General features: G+C 46.4%; 2 protein-coding genes and 1 pseudogene across 5 annotated transcripts in view; 1 reads left to right on the plus strand and 2 right to left on the minus strand.

Annotated features, from left to right (window-relative positions):
* Nucleotides 1-10,361, minus strand: part of Tubgcp2 (tubulin gamma complex component 2) — a 24,631-nt gene extending 14,270 nt beyond the window's left edge. The window contains exons 1-5 of one of the 4 annotated variants that reach the window (XM_006987592.4): nucleotides 10,133-10,361; nucleotides 5,418-5,603; nucleotides 3,829-3,957; nucleotides 2,512-2,688; nucleotides 1,245-1,404 (exon numbers count right to left, since the gene is read on the minus strand). In XM_006987592.4, the coding sequence (XP_006987654.2) occupies nucleotides 1,245-1,404; nucleotides 2,512-2,688; nucleotides 3,829-3,957; nucleotides 5,418-5,567 (616 nt within the window). In that variant the 5' untranslated portion in view covers nucleotides 5,568-5,603; nucleotides 10,133-10,361. Of the gene's footprint in view, nucleotides 1-1,244; nucleotides 1,405-2,511; nucleotides 2,689-3,828; nucleotides 3,958-5,417; nucleotides 5,604-9,657 lie in introns of all 4 variants that reach the window. The other 3 variants (XM_076554701.1, XM_016006128.3, XM_076554703.1) reach the window with 3 other exon arrangements.
* On the plus strand, nucleotides 10,240-14,536 carry Znf511 (zinc finger protein 511). The gene is made up of 6 exons (XM_006987591.4): nucleotides 10,240-10,392; nucleotides 10,624-10,697; nucleotides 11,014-11,215; nucleotides 11,310-11,434; nucleotides 13,340-13,459; nucleotides 14,170-14,536. Exons 1-6 carry the CDS (start codon nucleotides 10,240-10,242, stop codon nucleotides 14,246-14,248), a joined length of 753 nt encoding a protein of 250 aa, XP_006987653.2. The 3' UTR covers nucleotides 14,249-14,536.
* Nucleotides 14,537-18,791: 4,255 nt separating this feature from the next.
* On the minus strand, nucleotides 18,792-20,013 carry LOC143271141 (cytosolic 5'-nucleotidase 3A pseudogene; annotated as a pseudogene).
* Nucleotides 20,014-22,422: the final 2,409 nt, after the last annotated feature.

The following is a 22,422-nucleotide window of genomic DNA, read 5'->3' on the forward strand; positions in this document are numbered from 1 at the left end:
CATGCTAAGCATGAGTCCAGCAGATACTCTCCTGCTTCTAGTCAACACAAGTGCACAGCAGATGCCAGCCCCATCCTCCTATCAACATGCCTGGATAGGGAAAAAATACCAAACAAAATTGAACCAGCATCATACACCGTATTAAGGGTGACAAGGAAGGACAAAGAACAATGTGCAAGTATTGCCGGATCTTCAGCTTAGCTCTGAAGGAGCAAACACCCTGAGGTAGTAGACCTGGCTTATCTGACTGGTATGCAAGGCCTCAGTGAAAAATGGAGCTAAAGGGTCAGAAGGGGCCGGCCTGGTCAAACTGTCAGGGTTTCTGTGTGTGTGTGTGTGTGTGTGTGTGTGTGTGTGTGTGTGTGTGTGTGTGTGTGTGTATGTATGTGTGTATGTGTGTGTGTGTTTCAGGGCTGTCACGACAGGCTTACCCAAGACTCAGGCCTTGTACTGAAAGTGGGCTCTAGTTATGTCTAGATGTACAGGAACTACAGGAAGGGGAGGAAGATGAGGTTATCAGACCCATGCCCCTGCATGATGCCATAGCCACCGGGATCAAGGTAATAAAACAGAAAACTGGTTCCTTGGCCACACTTTGAATTTCAATGTTCAACAGCTGTAGGTATGAGTAAACCACTGGGGAGGTGGCAGGTACAGCAGCAGAGTGGGAATAGGTGACATAAAGTTTACCCACCACTTGGAAGGGGAGATGGAGGCGGCAGGTCCAGGACTAAACCCCAAGGAGCACAGGCAATGGGAGAAGACAGGGGCGCTCACTGGAAAAACTGGCTGGAAGGGCACAGAGCTGGGACAACTGGAGAAATGTTGATTCATGATGCTAAGTATTGCTGAGGAGAGTGAAATCCAACAGGAATGAGTCCTGAGGGACACACAAACATGCAGAATACCAGCTAAACCCACAGCCTGCAGAAAGGTAAGGTCTAAGATTGAGGCTCTGCCAAGGACGATGATTATGCTGACTACAGGAGTCCATGTGTAGACAGGAAAGCAGACAGGAAGAAGACACCTCTACCAGGTGATGGGACAGGTGACAATTAGGTAAATACCAACACTGCAAACAAGAAGTTCATGACATCAAGCCAGCTGTCTCTACCTTCCCACTAATATGTCTGCTTGGGGACAGGAGAAAATGCTTCAGTGTGACACCCATAGTTTCCCAGCCTGCTGAAGCATATGCAAGCAGGGAGAAATTCTCAGGTGTCAGAAAGATATCCATCACATACCTATAGGCAAAGCTGTGTCTGAGCTTAAGCCCGAACCAATCAGGAAATCTCCAGCCAGTGTTGGCCTCTCATATACCCACGCTGGGAAGACCGGGAGGGGCTGGCCTGAATTTTTTTTGTTCTGTTTGTCTCGAAGCATCTTTCTTGTAAGTTCCAGAGACTAGTAAGGACATTTTAAAAAACAAAAAGAAAAATATACCATAGTGCAAACAAAACTAAGGTATCTATGGAAATTAACACATCTTTGAAATAGAAAAAGTCCATTGTTTTAGAACATAGGACATTTGATCTTATTTAAAAAGGAGACATATTTCTATCTGCCCATCACAACATCTGGGCCTAGAAACAAGAGAGCCAGGCCCCCTGAATGTCTCTCTTTGTCCATCAAGGAGTCCATAGGCATCAGGGAGTCAGCTATGGGGGCCATGGGAGAGTGTCTGCATTTTACCACAGAGCTGTTTCAGATCAGGACACAAGGCAGGAAGTCTAAATCGATTTTCTTAGCAGAGACTAGGTCTAATACCACTTGCTGAGTTAAGACAGGAGTTAGCAACTGACATACATCCTTGCCATGTAAAGACGGCCCACCACAAAGGCTAGATTCTAGGCCATGCACAGAGCACTGGCCTTCCTGGGAGACTAACAATGCTGGGCAACTTTTGGAAGCACCAATTTAGCTCTGCATACTTGTAGGTCACATAGGGTGAGTGGTATGGGGGCAATGTGACAACTGGCATGGGGATATACCTAAAAGACTTTGCTGTGTCCTCTGTGCTCAGCACACAGAGGGAAGGCTGGGGCACTTCACAGAGCTGGGGCTCTGAAAAGGGGTCTGAGGGTCTCAAAGGTAGGCATGTGGTGGCCATATGACACTGGAAACTCAAAAAAAAAACAAAAACAAACAAACAAACAAAAAAAAAAAAAACCAGTGTGAGGCAGATAAATCCAAGCAGCAGCAAGTACCATGGAAGAAAATAACCTAGAGGAAATAACTGGTAATTTAAAAAGTACTACCGTGTTAGAAATTGTCACATATTCCAGTAGGGAACCATAACTGGTGCTGGCTCAGATGCACTGCAGGTGGACTTGGTCAGACCTTCACTGCATTGTTTATTCTTACGGGTCAGAATTATGACTACAGAACACAATCCAGCCTTAATCTCACTTACGGCAAATTATTTTTCTAAGAATAGAAATATCTGCATAGCTAGCACCCAGTGTTGCTGCAAACAGTGGGCGGAGCTGTGGACCATGGTAGATCTGGTACCTGCTGCAGTGTAGAGCCTGTGGCCACACTGCCAAGCTGCTTCCTCAGTTCTTCTAGCTCCTGTGTGGACATCTTAGAGGCTGTAACAGGGATGTTGAAGCTGGTGGTGCTGCTGATGGCAGCATTAGCTGCAAGCTCAGCTCTTTCCTTTGCATTCTGTTGCAAATACTGCAGTGTCTGAAAACACATAAAACCATACATTCACACTGGGCCACAAAAGCTTGCTGTGCTCTACCACCTGTCACGTCACCAAAACAACCGGAGGAGGGGTTGGGGATTTGGTTCAGTGGTAAAGCGCTTGCCTAGCAAGCACAAAGCCCTGGGTTCGGTCCTCAGCTGGGGGGCGGGGGGATTAGTCAATCCCTAATTTCACCCCCAATGGACAAATGTTCCTCTACATTCTACCTACAACATCTGGACTGCAGTACCACTTCCCCCTTCTGTCCTAGTGCCTGGTACACACCTCTGCATTGATGGCGAGTAGGGCTCAACACACTACTCACTGGCTCCATATTGACATATGACACACGCAATAGGTGGAGACCAGCACAGCACTAGAGAAAAGCAGATGTGTCACCTCATGCTACTACTTTCATGTTTCCTGGTCTGTGCCCATCCTGAGTTATATTATGATTTACTGCTATGGTTTGGATATAAAAATGTCTTCCTAGCCAGGCAGCAGTGGCACACACCTTTAAACCCAGCACTCGGAAGCAGAGCCAAGCGGATCTCTGTGAGTTCAAGGCCAGCCTGGCTTATAGAGCGAGATCCAGGACAGGCACCAAAATTACACAGAGAAACCCTGTCTCGGGAAAAAAAAATGTCTTTCCAAAAGATTCACATGTTAAAGGCTCAGTCTCCAGCTGGTGATGGTATTAACATGGGATTGGATCATGAAGACTCTAACCTTATCAATGGATTAACTCACTGATAATACAAACTGAACTCTTCATACCATGAGGTCAGCAGCTCTGTCACCTCTTACCAGGCTATTCCCTGATGTTCTGCCTCAACTTGGGCCCAAAAATAATAGGGACTGAAACCACAAACAATACAACCACTTCCCTTTAAGTTTATAGGTATTCTTTCAATATAGAAAGGCTAATGTTTCACCAAACACATGCCTTCAAAGTGTTGCCTTCAGGAGGCACAGCTGCCAGTCAGTGAAAGCAGGGCAAGGATGTGCAGAAGTAAATGCATGTAAGGCATCATCTGCACCCCAGGCTCCTTGAGGACCACAAGCCAGGTAGAGACAATGGGGGTGTTTTCAATGTCTCCAAAGCAGGTGTGGTGATGCAGATGAGGCAGGAAGCTTACCTCTTTGTCTTCTGTGAGCTTCGATAGCAGATATACCAGTGGGTCAAGGTTCCTTGTATTTTTAGACTTCAGTTCATCATACTTCTTTAAAAAGTCCTCAGGAGTACGAGAAAATTCTGCAATTTTAACCTCATATCACAAGCATAAGTAATTTAATGATAGGATCAAATACTTAAAAAAAAACCTTAATTAAAAGAAACAAATAAACAAACCACAGTTGAATTAGGTGAGCTAAATAACCACATCTCTGAAATAAACAGGAAATGAATGTCAATGCACCACCCAAAGCAGCCACCCTTCTTTTATGACTTCTCACAGCTTACGCTTCACAGGCCTGGGAGCGCTCACAAACTCCCCTACAAGTTCAAGCATTCTTTCATACTTGTTGCCTCTTGAACTCCCTGCCTGTACCAATTCAGGGATGTTTCACTCAGCAGTTTTTAATGACGTGGCGTGTGCTTCCTGAGCCATGCTCCACTCAATTTGTCTGACTGTACTGGGGCCATCATTATACTGTTTAAGTGATGCTTCACAATGTCTGCTTTATTTTATTTTAACTTTCAAAAGATTTACTTTTATTTATGTGTCTGAGTGCTTTGCTTACATACATGTCTATGCATCGTGTGCATACAGTGTCCATGGAGACCAGGAAAGGGTACTGGAGCCCCTGGAACTAGAGTTATATACGGTTGTGAGCTACCATGTGGGGAACTGGAAACTGAACCAGGTCCTCTGCAAGAGCTGCAAGTGGTTCCCCCCCACCCCCCAAAACAGGGTTTCTCTGTGTAGCTTTGCGCCTGTCCTGGATCTCACTCTGTAGACCAGACTGGCCTCGAACTCAGAGATCCGCCTGCCTCTGCCTCCCAAGTGCTGGGACTAAAGGCGTGCACCACCGCCGCCTGGCTGCTGCAAGTGTTCTTAATCACTGAGCTGTCTCTGTAGCATCTATGTTTTTAGGTCTAAAAACATCTATATTTTTAGACGTAGATTTCAAATTCAAAGGTATCTTTTATTAAAGATGCATAACTGAATTATGAAGCCAGGTGTGGTGTGGCACACACCCTTAATCCCAGATAGATCTGAGTTCAGGGCCAGCCTGTTTTACATATGTACATAGTGAGTTTCAGACAGGCCAAGGCTACACAAAGAAAGAGATAAAAAGGAAAAAAAAAAAAGAAAAAAAACGAAAGAAATTTCAATGTGATTAATATCAGTAGTTTTCCTTTTCCCACCCAGGAATTTTTACATACATTAAGTCTCTTCCTTAATATATTTAACTGTGGAGGAGAAACAGAGGAGGACTGTGTACGTGACAGTTCAAGACTACTCTCTCTGGACATCCACTGATTCATCTGTATAATGGGGTAAGTAACAGGAGCTATCATTGCTGGGAACCAGAAGCCTAACAGAGCACAGTGAATGCCAGGTTCAAAGGAAGCATCCACTAGGTGCTGTTGGCCCAGCACTAGCCATGCTGTGGCTATGAAGGGCAGGACCCCATCTCCATAGCCCTACGATGAGTGTCCATACACACGGCTATACCTTCAGGCTCCCATCCCTATGGTCCTGTATCAGGAACATGTGCTCACCTTGGCACTGTGGGCAGAGACTGTGGTTGTAACATATGGCGTCCGGTTCTTCTGCAGCAGGTCAATGTAGACTTCAGCCCCGTCCCCACCATGGATGCGTAGCAGGCTGAGCAGCTCATTGACATCATGGTGAATCCGAAATTCACTCATAGTTTAGCTCTGAGACACCAACATAGCAATATTCTCCTGAAGGCAGGAAGAAAGCTGTTCATAAAATTAAACCTAAAATGTCTTTTGACTGAGTCAAGCCTTCGACATAAAAATCATTGTCAAGATTATGTAAACCATGAGCATCTCCCTCTCCCTGGCAGTCTGATCTATCAAAATGCTACCGATCTACAAAATCTGCCAGCCACCGTCACTGCCACTGTCACTGCATTCAATACCTGTACCATACACAGCCCTGTCGACACAGCTTTCAGTGGTTTTCCAGCTCACACCACCACTTGAGCCAGCTGTACCAGCTAAATCACTGAAATGGGCCGGACAAACCTGGCTCTCACTTCCTGGTCCAGCCCATCTTCATGTAACCACCGGCCAGCAGGAGGCAGATTTGATATTTTGTCTCAGCTTTTCTGGCCCTGGCTGGGCAGACACAAGGATCCTGCCCTTTGAGGGAACTTGCACAGGCCTAGGCTACTGTCTCTGTCCTGATGTAGTAAAACTTCCCGCTCATGAGGCCACACCCAATTCTTAAACCCTAAACTGTAAGTTGGTACCTCTGTTCACATGCCTGTCTGGCATTCTTTTTGCATTCTAAAACCTTCAATGTTTCTTTTCTGGTCCAGGCCTGACAACATATAAAGATAGTTTAGGTAGGTAAGATTTAGGTAGGTAAGAATATGTGGAATATTCCACATATTCCAGCTTTACTGATGCTCTAGGACCAGCTGTACTGAGGTCTAGACACTGGCTAAAGTGGTGGAGATCAAAACGATTTCTGAGGCTGTAACCCCAGAACTTGAGAGGCTGGGCAGGAAGATCACAGTCAAAGCCAGTCTGGGATACAGCAAGAACCTATCTAAAAATCAAACAGAACTGTATTTGACGTCACAGAGCAACAGCAGAAGACAGCATGTCAATTTCTAAACCAATGTTCTACTGGTTAGGAAAGGTATGGTGACTTCTATCCCATCATCCCAGTGGAAAGGTTGACCTGTGGAGACGGTATATAATGTCCTAGTGGGTAACAGATATACCAACTTCCTGGTACTAATAGCTGAGAACATGGGGTCTTCCACTGATGGCTGAGCTAGTCAGTCAGTATCAGAATTGCTGTTAAACAGCATTAAGGAAAACAAACACTAGCTACAGTTTAAAAATTAAGCCCAATAAAAACTTTATGTATGTTATAAGTACATAGTAATAAACCCATGTCAGGATTCTTAATTTGAGATCCACAAACAATAGTGAAGTTATGCCTGGAGACGAGACTTTACTATTCATATCTGTGAATTTTCTGAACATTCTTGTACATTCACAAAGGTATAACTCAGAAGTTAAGAACTGCTGTGCTAGCATCTCCAATTGAGACAAGCCTTGAGTTAAACAGTGTCAAGGGCAGGAGACTCAGGATACACTCCCACAGTATGCTAATGTACAAATAGTAGCATCTTGGAACTCTACCTTGAGAGTTCCACTGTAAACCCATGTAATGGAAAGCAGTTTCTTAGTTTATCACCCTCCACCAATGGTCAAAATAGGTGTCTCCAAGAACTAAAACAAAATGGAAAGCCTAAAGCGGGTATCAAATCCCCAGCACACAAACTTCCAAATCAAGAGGTGTTCAGTGTAACCACAATAAAAAGCACACCACAGCAGAGTGTGGGCTGTGGAGTCTTACACAATAGAAACATGATTCTTTCAGCTGTGGGGTGTGGACACCAGTCAAAACGCTAGCTAGCCCCTTGCATGCTGCTCATGAAAAGAGGGCTTAACAGAGCTCCCTAGAGTTGCTATGGAGATTAAAACAGATACTGCCTCAACATGTTTGCTCTGGTTTCTGGGAACTGGTTATGCTCACTAAGTAACATGGGAATTACTTAGTTTTAGAGAGACAGTAAGACGCTGACAGTATCTTTAATGCAGGTATCTCGGGGCTGGATATATGGCTCAGCACTTAAAAGCATCTTGCAGAAGACCTGGGTTGAGTTCCCAGCTCCCATATGGTAGCTCAAAACCGTCTCTAATTCTAATCCCAGGAGAACTGACACTTTTCTAGCCTCCACTGGCACATGGTGCACAAACAAAAATGCAGACAAAACACCCATACATTAAAAAATAAAATGTTCAAGAATTTTTCTTTTTTTAAATATTGGTAGGTCTTAAAAGAGGCACTTTAAGCTACCTGTCAAGCAGAATGCAAACCCCCAAACTTCCCCCACATATGGTCTCTTCAAATTCAGCAGTAACCATGAGGCTTTGCAAGGCCCAAAGGCTGTCCTGCAACCTGCTAGATGGCAAAGAAGGTATGAGCCACCAACACAAAGCCCTGCCCACCAGACACAGGGCAGGGTACTACCACCAAAGGATCATCTACACAGATACTTGTTTAAAGTCATATCCAAATAAACGTGTAAATCCTCAGATATCATTACTTCCCATGTATTAATCCAAGGAGGCTGCTGTGCTTCCTGATTTATAGATTATGGGGGTGGGAGGGGGCAGACTTCTCTCATCTCTAAACAGTAGCTTCCTTTAAGGCTTTAGAGATGTCCTAGGAGACATACCTAAACTTTGGTTGTCACACAATGGAAAGACACTCTTGGCAGTTAGTGAACAAGGGACACAGACAGTAACGTCCACACAATTGTTTCTACATACAGGAAGACAAAGTCACAGTTGAAAGGTCCAACTGTAGAGAAGTCTGATCAACAGCCTGCATGACTTTCTCATACTCCTTGGTTCCTATTTCTATCAGTCACCACAGATACACTAGACCAAACACAACTTATTTAGCCAAGTCTGGCACAACCAATCATGAGCAAACCAGATGCATATTTCCAGTGAACAATGGCTAAAATGGAGTTGGGGTGGGGGTAGAAGAAGTGTAAAAGGGGGAGTCTGGAGCAATTCTCAACTTGTGGGTCAAGACCCCCATGACCTTTTCACAGGGTCACATATCAGATATCCTGCATTCATATATTTACAGTACAATTCACAACAGTAGCAAAAATACAGTTATGAAGTAGCAACAAAATAACTATGGTTAGGGGTCATCACAACATGAGGAACTGTATTAAAGGGTTGCAGCATTAGGAAGGTTGAGAGCCACTAAAGGCTCCTGGATAACAGTACAAACCAGAGTGTGCTGGTTGGTTTTTGTCAAATGACACAAGCCTAGACATGTCTGGGAAGACAGACTCAACCGAGGAACTGTCTCCACCAGGGTGGTCTGTATGTTTCTTTGGTAGATGATTAATGCGAGAGGGCCCAGATCACTTGCCTTTGAGCAAGTGGTTTTGGAGTATATAAAAAAGCAGGCTGGCTGGGTGTGATGGCTCACACTTTTAATCCCAGAAATCAAGAGGCAGAGGCAGGCCAATCTCTGAGTTTGAGGCCAGCCTGGTCTATACAAGTGAGCTCCAGGACAGCCAGGGCTGTCACACAGAGAAACCCTGTCTCAAAAAAAAAAACAAAACAAAACAAAACAAAACAAAACAAAACAAAAAAAACCAAAAAGAAAAAGGGGAGGGGGGACAGAGGAGGGAGGGGGGGGGTGCTGAGTAAGCTAGGAGGAGTAAGTCAGTAAGCAGTTTTAAGTTCTGCCCTACTTCTCTCTTCAAGGAAAACTAGAGCTGTAAGCTGAGACAAACCCTTTCCTCCCGAAGTTGCCTTTTGTCACGGTGTTTATCACAGCAATGGAAACCTAACCAAGACACGGCCTGTCAAGAACATTTTATAACTTGCAAAATGTCAAGAATCCAAATGCTTTTACAGAGACAGACGAGTGAGAGAGATGACGTCACCGCTGGCCACAGGCAGATAGATGGCTAGAGACATGGACACAGACCTTCATTTCTAAGGCATAATGACAAAAAAAAAAAAAGTTTTCTTTTTTTATGGTTAAGGTATATAAGAGAGAGAAAATATCCAGAGACGTCTGGAAGAGTCCAGAGCAGAGAGGAAGAAAAATAGACTGGACATGGCCAGGGCTATCTGAAAGAAGGGAGAATAGCCCCAAAAGGTTTTCGTTTGTATCTGTTAAACAGTAGTACCCCTTCTTCTTCCTTGATATTACCTTCATACAGGTGAGCCCTGCTCTGTCCTATTTTGGGAGGGGAGGGAAGTTAAAGCTCCCGAACGCGTCAGCTGCACATCTCAATCGCCTTTTTGTTTAGGTTAGGGTTTCTTCCCATGTCTGTCTCTACTGAAGGTGGCCCTGACTCCTTCACTCCAGAAGACCCGCAAGCCAGCTCCGCAGTCACCGCGGGGCTCTCAGGAGAGAAGTCACATTAACCGTGAACTTCCCACGGCCACTGCCTCCAGCTGGACGGACGCCTGGAGGGGGCAGAAACAGCCAGGGGCTGTCGCCCCGAGGAGCTGCGGGGCAGGCCCGGGTTGGCAGTCGGAACTGCCGGGGGCAGATGCCCAAGAGAATCAGACTCTTCACGGCTGCAGGTTAGTCGGGTTCCCGTCCCCGGTCCCGCGCCCGGTTCCAGCCCCGCCCCTCCCCGACAGGTTCCCGCCACAACCCAGAACCAGCCCTCACTCACCTCCGCGCGCCGCGTTCCGCCCCGCAGGGTTGCCACAGGAAGTTAACAGACGTCACGTCCGTCCCCGCCCCGCCGACGGTGGCCGAAGGGCTGCGGCGGCCGTGGAGATGTTGCTTCCCCCTGCGCTCTATTCCCGCCTGGCCGGGACGCCCGGGGCAGCCGAACCGCTGCCGGTGGAGCGGAGCCCTGCAGCTGGGGCGGCGCCCTTCCGGTTCACACCGCGCCCCGTACGCTTCCCGCGGGATCACGAGTTCTTTGAGGTGCGTGAGAACCTGTGCGGAAGGTTTCCTGAGCACCCCCACCCTGCAGGGCGGTGCCTGGGGGGGGGCAGGACTGTCGCTGGGGGCGGGGCTAGGCTAGGCGGAGCTTGTCTGTGTGGGCTGGACATAGGGGCTGGACACATCTCTGTAGGTTGGGGCGTGGTTCAAAGCTGCAGGGCGAGGCTTCAAGACTCGGGTCCACCCCTGGCTTTTGGCGCCTATCTTCCGTAGGATGGGGATGTGCAACGGCACCTCTACCTGCAGGACATGCTCACGCAAGTGTCCGAGACGCCGGAGAAGTCCATGTGAGCAGCATACCTTCGAGGCCTTTCTCTTCTTGCTAGCGCTACCCTGGCTCCTCCTCTCCCGCCCGCATACAGACTAGGACTCGAACCCCTTCTAGATGACACCCTGAGTATCATCGGCTTCGCACCACCCTGCCCGCGTACATGCATGGCTTGGCTGGGTCCTCCCTCCCCTAGTCTATTAGTAAGGCTTGGGGTGGCACAGGAACTCTGAACTTGTTTCAGGCTCACCAACAGGAATCTGGGTCGGAAATTCCTCCTAGAATTCCTGCCTGGGATGGGGGTATCCTTCCAAGTAACATGCCTCCTTTCCCAGGGTGCCTGAGTTCACCTGTCAGGTGGCTGGCTGCTGCCAAGTGTTCGCCGCCCTAGAGGACTACCAGCATCACTATCACATGCTACATGGAAACACCTGCTCCCTCTGCAGCCGTGCCTTCCCCTCGGGGCATTTGTTGGACGTCCACATCCTGGAATGGCATGACTCTCTGTTCCAGATCCTGGCCCAGAGGCAGGATATGGTGGGTGTTGGCTACACTGAACACCTCTGCAACGGTGACTGGGATCAGGGCTTAGGGCAGGGTGAGAGTGGAGGTGACACCTTGTTCTTTGTAGTACCAGTGCTTGGTTGAAGGCTGCCCGCAGAAGTTCAGGACCAGCCAGGACCGGAAGGATCACATGGTGAGGCTCCACTTGTACCCTGCGGATTTCCGATTTGATAAGCCCAAGACAAACAGAGGGTACGTAGGGACCCAGTTGTGACTGCCCCCAGTCTTAAGCCTGGGAACAGACACTGTAGTCAAAGCTGACTTAGTTTTTATTTATACACAGGTAGCTGAAACTGAGGACAGTGAATTAGGATGCTTGGGGTATACGCTGGTGGAGACAGGAGGGCACTTCCTGGCTGGGCACAGAGGGAGTGGTACTGGCAGGTGCTTGTGCTGGTCTGTGCCCTGCATGCCCCTCTGAATCTACCAGCAGGGGCATTTGGGGACTAGCCCAGTGCATGTACTCTTCACACTTCTCCCATGGGACCTCATAGATTTTTTTTTTTTCATTTTTTCCTCTCTGCTTACTTTTACAAACTTGTCAACAAAGCTGTCTGTTAACCTGACTGTTTATACTGCCCAGGAAAATCACTCCTGGAATAACTCTTAGTATAATACTTCTTTGCTTCCTTTCAAACATGATTCCTTTCAGTGAACTCTCCGTAATCATTAGCTATTGCATTGATTGGGGTTGGGGAGAGAACTCGCTCAGTGGAGTGTTTAAGCTTGAGGTTCAGTCCCTGTCACCTGTCTACAAAAGCCAAGGATCATGGGGTGCACATAAAATGCTAGCACTAGAGAAGTGGAGACAGAGGTCTCTGGGGTTAGGCCAGCCAGCCTAGCCTCAGCTGTGAGCTCCAGGTCCCAGGGAGAGGCCCTGTCTCAAAAAAAAAGTAGATGGCTACTGAGGAATGACACCTGAGGTGGGCCTCTGTCCTACACACACATGCATACACCACACACGTAGGTATACACACATAAGCACACACACAATAAGTAAATGAATAAAAATTTCGTGAAGTCCTTATTTTCTCCAAGCAGTGCACCTTTCTGTGTAACATAATTAGAGAACCCATTGCATTGTGGAATGCTTCATGAGAATCTGAGTCTTCAGTACTTCTCTACGTCTGCAATGCTGGATTAGCTCGTTGGTAGTAGGGGACAAGAATCTATGTTATCTAGTTAATTTTAGTAAATCTCTCCCTCATGGGAAGACAGTTGGGGGCTGGGAATAGAGCTCAGAGGTAGAGTGCTGTCCACAATACCCACATCAGGTGGCTCCCAACTGCTTGTAATTTCAGCTCCAAGGGATCCCATGCCCTTTTCTGTCCTCCAGGCATCCACACGTGTGGCACTGAGAGGAACACATACATATACATGAGTAGAAAAATAGAAAAGCTTCAAGAAAAATACTGCTGGGGACTTTGGAAAGCAGAGGCAGGCAGATCTCTGCATTTGAGGCCATCCTGGTCTCACATACCAAGTTCCTGGCCAGCTGTCTTCTTTCTTTCCTTTTTTGCAGGGGTGGGGTAGGTGTCTCACTGTGTATACTGTAGCTCTGGCTCATCTGGAACTCACTTTGTAGGCCTGGCTAGCCTCCAGAACTCACAGAGATCACCTTTCTCTCCCTCTCCAGTGCTGGGATTAAAGGATGCACTACTGCATCTGGCCCCAGATGTCTTTAAAGGGGGAAGGATGGGGCGGTGGTGGCGCACACCTTTAATCCAAGCATCCTGGAGGCAGAGGCTGATGGATCTCTGTGAGTTCGAGGCCAACCTGGTCTACAGAGCGAGCTCCAGAACAGGCGCCAAAACTACACAGAGAAACCCTGTCTCAAAATAAGGGGGGGGGGGGGGGGGAGAATGAAGAATCATTATGTTTAAATTTATAAATTATCAGACTTAGCTATATGAATGCATGACCATGCCATAAAGCATTCTTCTTTTTCCAATAGCCTGAAAATTTCATTGTAATAGTAGAATATGCCAAAATAGTAAAAAACAAACAAACATTTTTGCAAGAAAAAAAGTGTCTTCCTTGAGAGTTTAGTACTGGGGAACCAGGTACAAGTGCTGCCCATTGCTTTGTCCTCTACAGCCCAGCTGTGCCAGCTGCTCCAGACCCACCAGCCAGAGCCCTGAAAGATGACAGTGACGCCATGGATATCTGCTCTGAACCTGCTGCCCCACCTCCCTGCAGGCGGACCTACAGCCACAGGTCAGTGTGTGCATCTTTCCGTGTGTATTAATGACTCTAGGCTTGAGAGTGGGTACCACTGGGCAAGAAGATGGGCTTCATTGCTGGTGACAACCTGAATGTTAATAGTGTCCTCCTTTCCTGTGCTTTGGACCCTGGAGCCCAGAATGCCAGCACCACCCCCTTGTCACTGTCACCTCTGCTGGGTGGAAAGGACCTTCTCCTGTGTTTGCCTGGCAGACTGTCTTTCTCAGATTGCACTCACACCAGCTTTAACTATTATTTTGGGGAAATTTTTGAAAGTGGTGGTGGGGTGGCCCAAGAATCCAAACCGGCAGGAAGATGGACATGGATGCCCCTCATTTGCCTTCCAGCAGCCATCTTCCATGGTTGTTTGGATCTTGGCCTGTGAGTACCCTGCCTGCCTGTGGTGATTAGGTTTCAGCAATGGAGATAACAGGAAACCGATGCCATAGGGGCCTCTGCGGGAGCTAACCCTGCTGGCTAAATTCTTCTAAGCAAATGCACATTGGTACCAGGAAGATATCCCACAGGAAGCACGCCTGAGACCAGGAGCTGATCCTAGGACCCAAGAGACCAGACTCCATTTCCTGAGTATTCCACAAAGCACAAGGAGAACATTCCAGAATACAAATATGAAGGAAGTAGAGACAAGCTGTGTGTTGTTAAAGATAATGCCATTGTTTGAGATAACCATTTTTCTGTTTCAGAATACCTTCTACTGTCTGTTTTGGCCAGGGTGCAGCCAGAGGCTTTAAAAGCACTAAGAAAAGAAACAAACACCACTGATGGATCCTGGCGAGGAAAGCCAGATGGACTTTCGGGGAGTGGTGTGCCAGGGCCTTTCTCTTGCTTCTGGATAGCTGCCCTGAGCTGGACCGTTGCCACCTCCTTATTTCCATGTCTGAGCACATGAAGCAGCCAGTATGTAGAAACTCAGAATCTGCAGATTCCAGAAATAACCAGAACACACTGAAGGAATGAGATGGAGAAACCTCCTACCTGCTTTGTGGGCGCTGCTCTAAGAATGTCACTATTAAACATATGAAATAAATTTTTTCACTCATGATCAGAAAAGGGAATGATTATGAGCCATGACTATTTTGCTTCTGATACAAAGTTTTAGGGAGATTTGTATAATTCCTGTATTCCACAAAACTGTGAGGAAGGGGTCTAGAACAGCCACAGGTGAATCCAGGATCCTTATGCTCTGAAAGACAGCCTTGTTGTCCTTGTGTCCTGTGCAGCCAATTAAACTCCATGGGGACATGGCATCTGGAAGAGTGCAGGAGGAAACCCTAGGAGAGAGATTGTACATACACTTCAGGAGTACTGGGGCAGCTGTGGGGTAGATATTGAGAGAGCTCACGGGTGCAGGTCCTACCAGAAGCCTTAAATCAACAACAACAAAAACAAACCAAAAAACCTATCCCAGGTCTGTGGCCAGCAAAACCCATTTTTCCTGAGATACCAGAAGCTTGGGAAAGCCAAACACAGGAAAACCATCTTTACCAAAATCATGCTCCATCTAACCACAAACGCACCAATAACAAGCCCCAGAGTAGTTCTAAGATCAATTAGTTGTTACTAATGTCAAGTTTAAACAGCAGCAATGAGAGGTTGGAAGAAATAGAATGTGCAGCCCACCTCCTGATATTGAAGGCAGTGGAAACTGCCTATGAGGTGGCAGAATGCCAGGACTAGTGGAGTCCCACTGCCATCACCATGTTCACAAAACTAAGGAAGGCAGGAACACACTACCCCACAGAGACCTTCCATAAAGAGATATTTGGGGCTTGGGGTTTGTTTTTTGTTTTTGAGATTTATTTTCATTATGTGTATGTGCACATGATAGCAGGTGCCCACAGAGGCTCTGGCCTGGAGCTAGAGTTACAAGACATCTGGTATGATTGATGGGAATCCAACTCAGATCCTCTAGAGGCACTGTGCATGCTTTTAACCACTAAGCCATCTCTCCAGCTTTCAAAAGAGCCAGATGGGAATTCTGGAGTTGAGAGTATAGTGCTTGAACTTTAAAAACTCACTGGAGGGCTCACAGGGAGAGCTGAGATGGCACGGGGAAGACTAAGTGAGCTGGACAGATCAACTGGACAGTGCAAGTCAAGGAACTGAGAAAAGTGAAAAGACAAGGTTATATGGCTCTCATCTGTAATCCCAACACTGGCAAGACCGAGAGTTCAAAGCCAGCCTGGGTCCCAGATCATCAGATTTGATGAAGGGCAGGACAAGAATAAAAAAGGTGATCTTAAAATCCATATGGACGCAGGAAAGAGGAATGCTAGAGATATCACCATACCTGACTGCAAGGTAGAATACAAAGCTGTAATAGAAACAATATGGTGGAGGCACAAAGCAGGTAAGCAGACTAGTGAGAATAAAGTGGCCAGAAGTAAGCTCATGCAGTGCAGTCACCTAATCTGAAAACGGTGCCCAAAATACCTGGGAGAAAAGATAGACTCGTTCACATACGGTGTTGGGAAAGAGTGGGTTTCACACACAGAAGAAGGAAACCAGGTCCTTGACTCTTGTCTGCCAAAAGTCAACCTGGATCAAAGCTCTTAATGTAACACCTGGAATTCTGAAACTGTTAGACGAAATCAGAGAAAACATGTCAAGATAAAGGCATGGCCAAGGGCTTTCTGTTAAGGACCTAAGCATCTCAGGAACTCCAAGAACTGACAAATGAGATTTATAAGAAATAGAAGTAGCACCATGAAGAAAACAGACAGCCTGCAGAATGGGTGAAGCTCATTGCTAGCTGTCTGATAAGGTATTACTATCTAGAACAGTGGTTCTCAACCTGTGGATCATGACCCCCCCTCCCCCGGGTCAAATATCAGATATCTTGCATATCAGATATTTGCATTATGATTCATAACAATAGCAAAATTATAGTAGCAATGAAATAATTGTATGGTTGGGGGTCACTACAACATGAGGAACTGCATTGAAGGGTCACAGCATTGGGAAGGTTGAGAATCACTGATCTAAAGTATAGAAATAAGTCAAGACATTAAACACCAAAAGAATAAATAATACTGTCAATAAGTAGACAACTGGATCAAACAGTTGTTAGAAGTGGCCAATAAATATATGAAAAAGTGTTCAACACTGAGAGATTCCACTTGACCTGTCGGAATTATAATTATCAATAAAATGAGAACAAAGGCTGAAGTGACTTAGTACTAGAGCACATGCACTGTTGTGTGATATTTTGTGTGTGTGTTCTGCCAAATAAAGCTTGCCTGGAGATCAGAGGGTGGAACTAGCCACTAGTTAACCATAGGAGCTGGGTGGTGGTGGCCCATGCCTTTAATCTCAGCACTCAGGAAGCTCACATCTTTAATACCAGCATTTAGGAAGCTCACATCTTTAATCCTAGCACTCAGGAGGCAGAGACAGGAAGTGATAAGACAAGGTGGAGACAAGATCTTGGCCCTTTTGGTTAGAGGATCTGGTGGCTGCTCCTCTGCTTCTCTGATCTTTCAGGTTATTACCCCAATATCTGACTCCTGTTTTTTTTATTGATAAGACTAATTAGGTTCACACTTCAATGTACTGCACTTGGAGAGGACCAGAATTTGGTTCCCAGCACTGACAACAGGCAGCTTACAACTACCTGTAACTCCAGCTCCTGAATACCCAACACCTTCTTCTCTTCTCCATGGGTACCTACACTTCTGTGCATATAACCCCACACTGACATACACACCCAGATAACTTTAAAAAGTAATATTTTGAAACAAGGTCCCACTCTGTAATCTGGCTGACCTGGAACTTACTATGGAGACCAGGTTGGCCTTGAGCTTACAGAAATCTACTTGCCTCTGACTCGTGAATTGTGGGATTAAAGGCATGCACTATCGCATCTGACAGTAAAATTAATTTAAGAAATAATCAATGAGTGGCTAGAAAGATAACTCAGAGGTTAAGAGCACTGGCTGCTCTTCCAAAGGGCCTGGGTTCGATTCCCAGCAACTACATGGTGGCTTACAAGCATCCCAGGGGATCCAACACCCTCTTCTGACCAAGCACTACACACATATGGTGCACAGACATACATGTAGGCAAAACACCCATACACGTAAAATAAAGTCTCAAAAAACTTAAATGTAAGCAAAGTCTAGAGAAGATGTGGGAAAGGGAACTTTTAACACTGCTGGTGCAATGTAAATTATACTACAGGAATTAAAATGGAAGTGACTCAAAAACTAACAACATGAGCCACATTTCACTCCTCAGGACACGGACACACACACACACACACACACACACACACACACACACACACACGGGAGTGGACAGATGATTGTGGAAACAATGTTGCAGTACCTTAGACACAGTCACTATCTGACACAGCAACTCCACTCTTAGGTATACACACCAAGAGAAATAAACACACATTCACACACACACACACAATCACACACACACACACACACACACACACACACACACACACAAATATATGAATGTTCATAGCATCATAATTCACAACAGGCAAAAGATAAAAGCAATGCAAATATTCACCAACTATCAAATTGATAGACAAATGGGTTATATACATGTAACAGGAATATTTTTCAGCCATAAAAAGAATGAGGACCCAGGCGGTGGTGGCACACACCTTTAATCCCAGCACTTGGGAGGCAGAGCCAGGCAGATCTCTGTGAGTTCGAGGTCAGCCTGGTCTACAGAGCAAGATCCAGGACAGGCACCAAAACTACACAGAGAAACCCTGTCTTGAAAAACCAAACCAGGGCTGGAGAGATGGCTCAGAGGTTAAGAGCACTGGCTGCTCTTCCAAAGGTCCTGAGTTCAATTCCCAGCAACCACATGGTGGCTCACAACCATCTGTAATGAGATCTGGTGCCCTCTTCTGGCCTGCAGTCATACATGCTGTATACATAATAAATGAATAAATAAATAAATAAATAAATAAATAAATAAATAAATAAATAAATAAATAAATAATCTTTTAAAAAAAAAGAAAGAAAAAAAACAAAACAAACAAAACAAAAAGAATGAGGAATTGATATCAACATACTGTAATACAGGGGAACACTGAAAACTAAAATGAGAACACACACACATTACTGTATGATTCCATTTCTAGCAAAAGTCCTGAATAGTAAAAGCAACACAGGTAGAATGTTTGTTGTGTTAGGTTAGGGCTGGGCAGTGGGGAGGAATAGGGATGATGGCTGAAGGAGAGAGTTTCTTTTGGTGATGATGAAAATGTTGAACATTGACTGTGGTGGTGGTGAATTACAGACTGAATGGGGGAACCAGAAGGCTTGTGAATTGTTTGTCAGCATAGCTTTTTAACAGAACAAACAAACTGAACAATCATGAGAGTCTGGCAAACCCTCATGCTCCTGCTATCTCGTAACCTGGAGGATGGCCCTTGAATATCATATGAGAATTGAGAATCATATCCTTCAAGCATGTCACCAAGACCAGCCAAAAATATGAACATAGGGATACGGTGCTGTTGAAGTTTACTGAAGAAATTCTCATCTCCTTCCATGAGCATAACATCAGAGTCTGCCAGAGTATCTGTTAAGTTTGACTTTTGATATGCCATGTTCAACAAGCAAATCATGTGACTTAGTACACCACTCTACCATGTAAGGGAACTTCTCTTCCACAGAGAACAGGGCCAACTTCAACAGTGTAATACTGCTCCTTTAACTACAGTAACTTTCTTGGACATTCATCTGTAACAAGTTTACACTTCTTGGGGCTGGAGAGATGGCTCAGTGGTTAAGAGCACTGGCTGTTCTTCCAGAGGTCCTGAGTTCAATTCCCTGCAACCACTTTGGCTCACAACCATCTGTAATGAGATCTGGTATCTTCTTCTGGCCTGCAGGCATACAGGCAGCCGGAGCACTCTATATAAATAAATAAAAATCTTTTTTTAAAAAAAGCCTACAGTTATCAATAATATTATAACATGTTGGCCATCTTTTCCCTTTGTAGGAAAACCTACTTAAGTATCATATAAAAGTCTGTTACTATCTGAAGTTTGGCAACTCCTCCTTTAATGAGACCTGTGGGGCGTTTACCCACCACCCCCACAGCTTCCCAGAGTTTTCTTGAGTGCGAGCAGCAGGAAATATTAGATAGAAGGATTTATAGCGGAGAATGTTGCGGAGATAAACAGATAGAAAATAAAGGATAGCCTCGAGAGGGCCTGGAACCTATTCCAACGGGCCCCGACTGTCTCTGGTCCAGGGTTTTTATAGAGACGCCAAGGGGTGGAGCAAAAGACCTCCTCCCCCAGCACAGCCAAGTGCAGACCATCTCAGACACCTGCACTCAGGCCCGTGGTCCTGATCATCCTCTACTCGGACCTGCTGGGTAAAGCCACGAGGAACCCCAGAACGGGCTCCCACAGAGACCACAGATAATTTCTTGTAGGATTGTTGATACAAACTGTGCTTTTCTGAAATTCTGGCATGATCTTGATGATTTAGATCTTGCAGCCTGTCTTTCTCTTCAAGGGCCAGCACCATGCCCACCACCACTGAGCACACACCTGGCACTCGACACTGTGCCCATCCACACAAACAGCCACATGGTCCCTGGACAGGCCCACAGTTGCATCCCGCACGTCCCCTTGAGTGTGAGCTCAGGGGTGCAGCCACTTTTTTGTTTCTAAAGCACACACATTATACATGTGAAGACATTTCTTTCCCTCCTTTGACCATCTCTGGAACTTAGCTTCTATTATCAACCATCTCTGTTTGATGCATGATTATTTTTATTTCTTTTCTTTTTTCTTTCTTTCTTCCTTTTCTTCTTCTTCTCCTCCTCCTCCTCCTTCTCCTCCTCCTCCTCCTTCTCCTCCTCCTCCTCCTCCTCCTCCTCCTCCTCCTCCTCCTTCTCCTCCTTCTTCTTCTTTTTGTTTTGTTTTTTGAGACAGGGTTTCTCTGTGTAGTTTTAGTGCCTGTCCTGGATCTCGCTCTGTAGACCAGGCTGGCCTCGAACTCACAGAGATCCACCTGGCCCTGCCTTTCAAGTGCTGGGATTAAAGGCATGTGCCATCACCGCCTGGCTGATTTTTTTTTTCTTTTCTTAATAACACAATCAAATACAATGCGAATGCAATGTGCCAATCAGGAACAGCAAAACTTGTGTATATTTAGACAATATTTCTTCACAGTAAAAATGAGATTATCAGACTCTGGCACCAATTGCATGGCATTATTCACAATGTTTCAGGGAAGCGTTGACCCACTTAACCAAAGGCTTCCCAAGAATACCACCAGATTGGGAGCTGGAGAAGATCGGAAGCACAGAGAGGACAGGAGACAGTTGTTCTTCCCCGGCACCTGGCTTATGTTACTCAGCAGAAGGATGCTCACCATTCCTCAAGCAAGGAAGGGATGACATTGTCCTTTAATGCCCGCCCTATGACCTTGTCCACCTATTGTGTATCAGCTGTGCAGAAATCCCCAGGAGGAGATGCTGCTCTCCAGATCTCTTACATCATCCAGAGTCTGCTAGTCATGTCTGCAGAGTCCCTTCTAGAAACACCAACGGGACTGACCAGGCTCCACCTTGAGTGGTCCACAGCACAGTACCTATGCCCTCAGGTCGCTATGCTGGAGACCCTAGACCAGTCCCCTAGACCCAGAGGGGCCAAAGCTGATATGGGTGGCCAACCCTAGCTCTGTTTAGAGGCTAGTAGGTGCACGAGCCCTGGCTCCCTCCCTGGGGGTGATCCTGAACTTAAAGTCCCCAGGGCTGTTTCCCAGAGCTCAGGCAATACTCTGACCTCCCATACCCATCCAACACATCAGGTCTCTCTAATGGGAAAGATGAGACGCATATACTCGATGAGTAAGTCACAGTCCAGACCTCTGTACCTCTGCTCTGCCCAAGGTCATCTGCAACCCACACCATTTCATTACTTCTCTATTTCTTGTTTTGCCTTCTTCAAGCCCAGAGAGGCATGGTCCACCCTCAACAGCTTTTAGGTCACTTTGTCCAGTGGCCTCCCTGATACAAGTTCCCAGGGCCAGGGCCAGGTCTCCAAGTCCACCCTCAGTGGTCCAGAATTGGCAGCTGAAAGGGCTTAGACTGGAAGCCATGACTCTGGGATTCAGCATTCTATCCATATGATGCTGAATGGCAGAGGCCCAAAGATCTGCAATGTCACAATAAGGAAATCCTTACACAACTGGCTTTGGGCCACTTCTGGCCTTTAAAGACCTTGACCTCGAGGACATACTATCTGAATTCAGGATTAGCTCAGTGAGTATGTACAGCATCAGGTCCTGGCTGGGACCAGAAGGGTCTGAGTTCTGTAAGAAGGCTGGTAGTCAGCTCTCCAGAAAAGTGGGAGTGTGCCTCAGCCTTGTCCCAAAAGCAAACACTGCTGGGCGACCTGCTGGATGATGTAAAGGTATGGATACATCCTACCTGCTAGACCACCGGAGCCATGCCCACCCCCAGGGGGAGGACTCTCAGAACCAGACACATAATTGGACTGGCTCAGTGAAAGGATCTGGGGAGAATATTCCTGGCTGGGTATTTTGGGTCAGAGAGACAAACTAGCAAGCTGGCCAGTCAGCTGGCCAGTCAGCTGACCAGCAGTTTTTTTGCTCGGCCCTTGGTGGCTCATGCCATCACATGCTCTTGGGCAGCAGATAGAGATGTGCCGCACAGATCTAGATCCACTCTGAAGTGGTAGGGTGGCACACACCCTCTTTTCTGAAGTGAACATTCGATTTTCACTTTCCTGTCATTTCGGGATTGTCCATGCACTGGCCGTGGCTGTACATGATCGTGCCCAGTGCCACTCAGTACCTCAGATCTGAGAGCAGACCTGAAGCTGCTTGCCTGGGTGTGGTGGCTCATGTCTGTCATCCCAAGACTCAGCGGGGTGAGATAGGATTGCTTTGAGTCTAAAGCCAGCCTGGGCGACACAAGTA

Source organism: Peromyscus maniculatus, chromosome 1, assembly GCF_049852395.1.
Source record: "Peromyscus maniculatus bairdii isolate BWxNUB_F1_BW_parent chromosome 1, HU_Pman_BW_mat_3.1, whole genome shotgun sequence".
NCBI classification, from domain to species: domain Eukaryota; kingdom Metazoa; phylum Chordata; class Mammalia; order Rodentia; family Cricetidae; genus Peromyscus; species Peromyscus maniculatus.

Coding starts and splice junctions, on each gene's coding strand:
- Znf511 (XM_006987591.4), top strand. CDS start 10,240: ATGTTGCTTCCCCCTGCGCTCTATTCCCGCCTGGCCGGGACGCCCGGG. Junction 10,393..10,623: donor GGGATCACGAGTTCTTTGAG/GTGCGTGAGAAC, acceptor TATCTTCCGTAG/GATGGGGATGTGCAACGGCA. Junction 11,435..13,339: donor AAGCCCAAGACAAACAGAGG/GTACGTAGGGAC, acceptor TGTCCTCTACAG/CCCAGCTGTGCCAGCTGCTC.